The sequence below is a fragment of the Pterocles gutturalis genome, unplaced genomic scaffold (genome assembly GCF_000699245.1).
Source record: "Pterocles gutturalis isolate BGI_N339 unplaced genomic scaffold, ASM69924v1 scaffold13912, whole genome shotgun sequence".
In the NCBI taxonomy this organism is placed as follows: domain Eukaryota; kingdom Metazoa; phylum Chordata; class Aves; order Pterocliformes; family Pteroclidae; genus Pterocles; species Pterocles gutturalis.
The window spans coordinates 10,057-17,506 of NW_010115661.1; the positions used below are offsets into that span (position 1 = coordinate 10,057).

Below are 7,450 nucleotides of genomic sequence, written 5' to 3' on the forward strand. Positions count from 1 at the left end.
TGGATACCTACATGGCACAGTACCGGCAGCTGCAGAGCCGCGCGGGGCGCTGGGAGGAAGAAATCAAGCAGCTGCTGCAGCAGGGAGAGGGCGAGAGAGCGGTAAGGGGTTGGCTGGGGATTGCGACTCGAGACGTCTTCGGTGTGAGCTGGAGGGATGGTGGGATGTCCACGGCACCAGCTGCGTGCTGTCCTGGCTGGTCAGCTAAGGGGATGGAGCTCTGCCTGCTGCAGGACGGGGCCCTTCCTCAGAAACGCAGCTGCTTGGGGCTGGAGCTGGTGAGAGACCTCCTCGTGTGCGTGGAGCTGCTGGTGCTGGGTCTCACCTGCAGATCTTCTCCATGTCAAGCAGGTTGGAGACCTGCTCCTGGAAAGAAGAGAGCTAGGATGGCTCAGGATAGCTGGAGCTGGTTGAGGAGCACCGGCACAAGCTGCTGCTCTCAGATCAGGCTGTGGTGGCCTTGAGTCAGGGGCAATAGCAGGCATTTGGGAACAGGCTGATGGGTCTCCTTCCCCAGCGCAGCTCCTTGCAGGCTGCCCTGGGACTGTCCGATGCTCCCATGCTGTGTCCTTCATCTGCCCCTTGTGTCCCTTTGGCTTGTCACAGATGCTGACGCAGCTGCTGTCCCGAGCCAACCTCGCCAGGAGCACAGCCCTGCAAGCCGTGAGCGCTGGCAACGCCACCTTCCACGAGGTGGAACAGATCCTGAAGAGCCTGCGGGGTAATGTTCTGGAAACCCTTCCTTTCCCCCTCCTTTGTGGGATCTCACAAAGGTAGCGCAGCTTCGTTTCCACATGTTTCTTGCAGAGTTTAACCTGCAAGCAGGTGATAAGAGAAGGGAAGCAGAAGATGCCATGAGGAGGCTGCCAATTATCAGCAGCATGGTCACAAGTGCCAGGGAGAAGACGGACCGAGCTGAAGCGACCCTGGGCAGCGCGGCTTCTGAATCCAAGGCAGCCAGCAGCGCCGCGGGGAAAGCAAAGGAGATCGCCATGGGGATCCAGCAGGTGAGGACACGCTCCAGTGCTATTGCTGGCGGGAAAGGGTTTTTGGAAGGGAAAACCATGGACAAAGAGATACTTCAAGGCAGACCTGTTGCGTTGAATTTTGGACCTGATGCATTGACCTTTGGACCTATTGCACTGACTTTTTTGACGTGATGTGTTGACTTTTGGGCTGACGTTTGTCTACTGTGGCTCATGCAGATGCCAGAGTTGGCTGTAGATGAGTGGGTGTGTGGATCTCTGCAGGATCGTGAAGATGTTGGTGGCATCTTGCTGTAGCCACCTTTTGATGACCAAGGGGATTTTTCCACTTCCACAGTCTGATTCACTGGCGGGCTTGTGAGTTCCCAGAATGGGTGTTGGTGGGTTGGACTCCTAGGTGTGTAATTTCCCAGGGACTTGCTGATATGTGCAGGAGGGGTTCAGCCAGACTCATAGGAACAACTCTCTGGAGCAACTGGTGGGAGAACACGAAGGATGCAGGACAGCCTGCGATAATTTTGAGTCCCAGTAGGAGGAACCAGTTTTTTGGTCATGCTCTGCCCCTCTGAAAGTGCCTTTGCCTTCCCTAGGAGATTACACGTCTGAAGGTGGAAGCCAACAAGACAGCTGACGGCGTCCTGGCCTTGGAGAAGGCAGTGGCCACACTGCAGCGCGAGGCCAAGGAAGTGGATGGTGAATTTGAGAGGAAGCTCTCGGAAGTTGAGGCGGATGCTGCTGTGATACAGGAGGTGGGTCCCCATCTCCCTTGCCTTGCCCCCTTCCCTGTTGGCTTTTGGGCTAGACTTCACCTTACTGCTGCCACTTTGCCTTCTTCAGACAGCTCAGGAGGCTCAGCGGGTCCACGCCAAGGCTGGCCGGGCAGGCGTGGCCGTGCAGGAGACGTTGAGTGCCCTGGAAGAGCTGCTGCGTCTGATGAGTAGGTTTTGCGACGCTGCTGTAGGGTGTGGATGGAGACGGGTCCCCACTGGGGTCTAGGCAGGGGTGCTGGGGGTTTAGTGGGAAGCTGCCTCAGGTGGTGCCTGTGAACAGGCTGGGCAGTAGGATGGAGACGAAGTAGCTAGAAAGATCTAGTCTTCAGCTTCCATCCATGGTTCCCTCTTCCTTGTTTTCCTCCTGTGCATCAGACCAGCCAGGTGCTGTGGATGAGGAAGGCCTGAAGCAGCTCGAGAGGAATTTTAGCAAAGCCAAAACCAGAAGCAACCAGCTGAAGGACGAGATGTCAGAGCTGGAGCAGACAGCCGCACTGCAGAAGGCCCGGGTGCGGACACTGGAGAGCAGCATTGACGAGATCCTGGCGGATATTAAGAACCTGGAGGATATCCAGAGGAACCTTCCTCCGGGCTGCTACAACACGAAAGCCATTGAGTTGCCATGAGTGGTCTCTGGAAAGGCCGCGGTGCCTGCCAGGCTGCAGCAGGAGAGCCTGGCCCAGCTGCCCTCCCCACACCCGGCAGGACTGGCTGCGTTCAGTTGTGTTGAACTGATCCTTGCCCTCAAGTTCAGCGTGGCGGCTGAAGATTGCACCGTCACGCTGGCCCCAGAAAGTCCCTGATCTTTCAAAGTGGTCCGTCCCTCGGTCACAGAAGGAAGGAGATGCCTCGTTGCGTGAAGGTGCTACTGGCTGAAGGACAGCCCGTTCCTACAACATTTCTCTGAGGTGCAGGTGGGAGTTGCTTGGTGCCAACCTTGAGAGTTTGCACAGTTCAGAACCTGAAGTTCATGGCTGAGAGGGTCTCCAGCCCCTGTAGATCCCCTCTCTTGGTCTGGCACACACAGAAGGACTAGAGTCCCTGTCCTTACTTCTGATGCTGCCACCACCACCTCATGTTCTCCACAAGGTCTTCCTCACCATCGGTAGCTCAGGAGCGAGCAGCATGAAGAGGCGGCTGGGGGGGATCAGTTTTGACCCGTGGCACTGGTGATGCTTCATGTGGCTTTCTCCTCCCAGCTGCCCAGTCCTCACCTTGCTGGGAGCGGTGCTGGAGTGGTTTTGCTGGGGCTTACAGATTTGGTGTCAGATGCCACTGACAACCCTTTTGATAAAGCTGCAGGTCTTCCACGGTGCTTCTCAGGGAGGTGCTTGCTGTTTTGCTAAAGGAGGGGGGAAAAAAAAAGCTGCCAGCTGCCTTTGAGCTCCCAGGGATGGGCTGGATGGAGGAGGAGGGAGATCCCCGGACAGCAGAGAGATCTGCTGGGGGTCCCCAAGTGGAAAGTCTTTGCTGCTCCACCTGCTCCCTTCAGCCAGGAGGAGAGGGTCCCCTTTCTTTCTCCTGCACTTCTTTTCCAGTCCCAAAGCCCCCGAGGGCTGGCTTTCTTGTCAAAGCTCCTCCTGGGCAAGCACAGCTCTCCTCACCATCCCCTTACACACTCAAGCACAACCTTTCCTTCCAAGACTGGTTGGTTTGTTACCAGGCAGCTTCCCGAGTGTCCCGGAGTGCAGGAGGAGCAAGGTGTTTGTCCCCTCTGTCCCAGCACCCACTGGTCACGGGAACGGGGGCTTTCACCAGGGCTCTGTACCCACGAGCTCTCGTGTCTGGGAGCTGGCGCGCCAGTGCCCTGATTCGATCGGTTTAAAAGCACTGAAGATGTCTCAAATGAGTTTCTGTCTCTGCTTTGGTGCTGCCCCTTCCCCTCCTTCCCTCCCTCCCACACGGTGCTGGATGCTCTCAGAGGCTCGAGTGGTTGTCTGCAGCAGTTTCCCACCAGACATGGGGGCAGAACCTGGGGGAGCTGATGGCCACGGTGTTCCCTTCACCCACCTGCAGCTTTCCTGCAGGTCCAGCTCTGTTCTGACACTGCTCCTGGCTTCCTTTAGACACTGTTTCAGGGGAAAAAAGAGCCAGCAGATGCTCAGGTTGACTCTGCTGAAGCCCCTGTACCTGTGTGGTGGTGAAAGAGGGGGTTGTGGATGGAGGAGGACACTTTGGGGGACTCGCTCACCCCTCGTTAGTTCTGATTCTCTGATAAAGCAGCAGCACCCAGGCTTTTGCTTGATAAGGATATACCCGGTACTATGTCTGCCTTATACTTTTGTTTGTATAATAAAACTCTGGCACATCTTCCTTCTCCCGATGTATGGCACGGGGACAGGTATGATGGACCTGACTTTATTTTTCCACGAGATGGGGGTTTTTTGAAAGGGAGGAGGTCAATAAATAATGAATGCTATTGGCTGGATCTTGCCGACTGGTTTATTTTCTCCATCTCCCTGTGTAGGGGGAGTTTGGCCATGAGTTATCCCAGCAGTGCAGCCACTTGCTCACTTTGAGCTGACTTGGTCTTGGGGCTGTTTTGAAATGACACCAGTAACAGCTTTGTTTTGTCTTGTTTATTACATAATTTAAACATTTTGCTGATAAAGTTTTTTTTGTCAATGACTGTTTTTTTCATATAGCAACAGAAGAAAAAAGAAAATGAGGCTCAAAAACTTTAGACAAAGGTGAAATCAGTGGCATGGCAACTTCAACCCCTGTCCCTCCCCCCCCTTTATTTTCTTTTTTTCCAAAAGGCATTTGAAATTCATTTCTCTTTCAGCAAATTGCACTGTTTAAAAGTGGAGGTTCAAAGACCAAAAACCACGAGCCTCTTCCCCACCCCACCCCATACTGCCTCTTCCCCCCCCCCTCCCCTGCACCCTGCACACCCTGGTCCTCACCTCCCCGGCATCTCATGGATCTTCAGGGAAAATGATTTTTTTTCCATACCCACCCAAAGACATTTTCCAAACCAGTCCCAGAGCTGAACGTCCTGTTACAAACCCCCCCATCCCACCCCCCTGCCCCGTACTGTGAGTTTTACTGAGCAGATACACGAAGGCGCAGGTAAGACTAGTAAGACAGAAGATACTCATCATCCGTGCCGCAACGCTACGTCTCTAAGGCATGCCGTCCTAACCACGACGTCTCGCGTACCTGAGGGAGGGAGGGAGGATCCGAGATGGCTCTCGGCCATGCCGCCTGCCTTCCTTCTCCATCTCCTTTGTTTTATTTCCCTTGTCTTTCCCACTGTTAAAGCCCACTGTCCTTCCTTCCCCTTCAAAGAGGCATCGCTCCCCCCAGGAGTTAGAATCCTTCTCTATGTGTGTGTGTGGTTTGGAGGCTGCTTGCTACCATTGCTTTTTCTCCTCCGGCTTGGAGCTAAGAAAGATGGGTGATGTCTGGCAAGGAGAGGAGGCTGCTGTCTGAAATAACTTCTGTGTTGGGGTGGAGAGGGAGGAGAGACTGAAAAACTGAACGTGCAAGAACGATGGATGGAGCAGAGTCTAGCTACTGGCTTACGTCTGTTGGGTGTCTCATGGATGAGATGTCCCACCATGGGCACCTGCCCAGCACGTTAGCTAAGGGGGCTCACTGGGGTCGTGGTGGGCAGCTTGACCTGGCTGAAGACCTCCCTGGAGAAGAGGCATCCCTACACACCGAGTCCCACATGCTCTCACCACTCTCTGCTTCTCTGTCTCTCTCCAATCCATGGGACTTGGACGCAACTGTCTGGAGATACCAGAGCTGGCACCGAGGGGGTTCAGCTGCTGAATTTACAAGTTTCCGAACAAGCCTCTCCTTGTGGAGGGAAATCCCTGGCAAGGAAAGACCTCTCCTGGCCTTTGGGCAAGTCACATCACTTCTGTTTCTCTTGCTTTCCCTTCTGGGGAGGGCTGTGCCCTCCTTAAGAAGTCGTTAGCTACCACTCGTAAAGCCCTGACTGCTGCAAGGAGCCCATGGGTGCAGGCTGCCTTGTTTTGTCCAAAGTCACTCGCTGTTCTAGAGGTGCCAGCAGCATCCAGAAGGTCACCAAATTTAGCACAATGTCTCATCTTCAGAGCTTCCATGAGATCAGCTTGTGAGCCTTCGTAGATGTTTAAGGAAAAAAAAAGAAAAAGGTAATTTCAGATTTTTCCCTGAAACAGCCTGGGGGACTCTTGGCCTTTGGGCATCTCAACACAACACTGTCCCTTGCTGGGGACAGCTAGCCCCAACGCTGCCCTAGGAAAGCCACCTAGCCAGCATGGGCAGCAGTTGTGGTTTGGGAGAAGGTGGTGGTGAGGGCTAGCCTGAGCCTGGTTAGTCCACATCTGGAGGGAGTGGGCAGATGTTCAGCAGCTACAGGCAGCAGGGCCAGACCCAAAGCGATACGGGATTAGATGGAGCAAAGGGAGAGGAAAAGGTGAGGAGTGAAGCAGGACTGTACCTCCCTCCTTGCGGCTGTGACCTTTCCCAGGACTGTGCAGGGTCCTTACACCCCAGGGATGCTCGGCAGGACAATGGTCTGCTTCAGCAGCCCTCCTCTTCGCAGGAATTAGATCATTTTCTTTTGCTTCATGTAACCTGCCCTAGTTTTAAAGTGAGCATCTCCACTGGGCTCCTTCCCTGGCTTTTAGGGGCACGGCACAGGCAGGAGAGCAGGAGCCTTGCTTGTCTCAGGGGATGCGTGAAGGAGCCACAGGTGGTGTGGGAGGGGGGGAAGTATCATGCATTTAATAAACTCTTCAGGAGAGGTAAGAGGGGAGGAGCAGAGGGAGAAGGGGGGAGTTAGCAGACAGAAACGGAGAGCTGGAGAACGGGGATGGACCCAGCCTCCGTGAAGCTCAGCCAGGTTTGGGCCAAATCCTCACTAGAGGCTCTTGCTTTGCTTCTTCCTCCCTCATTTCTTGGCCTCATAAGTGGTAGGTCTCTTTCTAGGTGTTGCGGGCTGTCTTCTCCCAACGCTGGGTTGGAGCAGAGCATCACCCCAACTCCACTGGCCTAGGGCATGGCTTGGGGTGGGTTGGCTTCGCTTGCAGCCAAGTGAAGACATGACACCTTCCCTAGCAATGCTTTGGCAGGGATGCTTGCCAAGGCCTCTGCTCCCCTTCAGAAATGGTTTTCAGGGCCAGGAGAAGGATTTTGTTAGCTGGGGTTGTCCTACTGCTGTCCCGAGGAGGTCTGCGGGTTGTGGGGCTCCAAGCCAGTTGGGTTACAACTGCCTGCTGCCGACCAGGAGTTGTTTGGTCATGTTGAGAGGTCCAAAGGGCTTGCACTAAAACTATTGAAGAAACAAAAAGTCCACCTAGATGTGTCGAGCTGGAGTACCATAAGGTGATGCAGAAGAGGAAGCCCCTGCTCTGAGCATGCTGGGGGGACGGACCAGGGGGACCATTTCCCGGTGCCGTGCTGGGAGTGGGGGGCTGGAACTGCCTCCCCTTGAGCACACCAAGCACATCACTCTTTTACCAGTCCCTCCCTCTCCCCGCATACAAGGGGGAGGGTGGTTCCCCCCCAAAAAAGAGACCAAACTGTTCCCTCGGGGCCGTGCTGCGGTTCCCCAGACATTGCTGCGTGATGGGGTGTTGGTGCCAGGTGGGGAGAGGCAGCCACGGGCAGGAGATAATGGGATGGGGAGAGAAATGGAGACACGGACTGAGACAGAGAGAGAGAAGAGAGTGATGGAGAGCTGTAGGCAGGCGGGAC

General features: G+C 54.9%; 1 protein-coding gene across 1 annotated transcript in view; it reads left to right on the plus strand.

Moving 5' to 3' along the window:
- LAMC2 (laminin, gamma 2) overlaps nt 1–2,382 on the plus strand; it is a gene marked incomplete at its 5' end in the record, with an annotated part of 10,859 nt that extends 8,477 nt beyond the window's left edge. Inside the window, 6 exon segments of the mRNA XM_010075268.1 lie at nt 1–101; nt 607–721; nt 808–1,007; nt 1,577–1,735; nt 1,824–1,923; nt 2,132–2,382. The exon segment at nt 1–101 is cut by the window's left edge and continues 64 nt beyond it. Coding sequence (XP_010073570.1) covers nt 1–101; nt 607–721; nt 808–1,007; nt 1,577–1,735; nt 1,824–1,923; nt 2,132–2,382 — 926 coding nt within the window.
- Nucleotides 2,383–7,450: the final 5,068 nt, after the last annotated feature.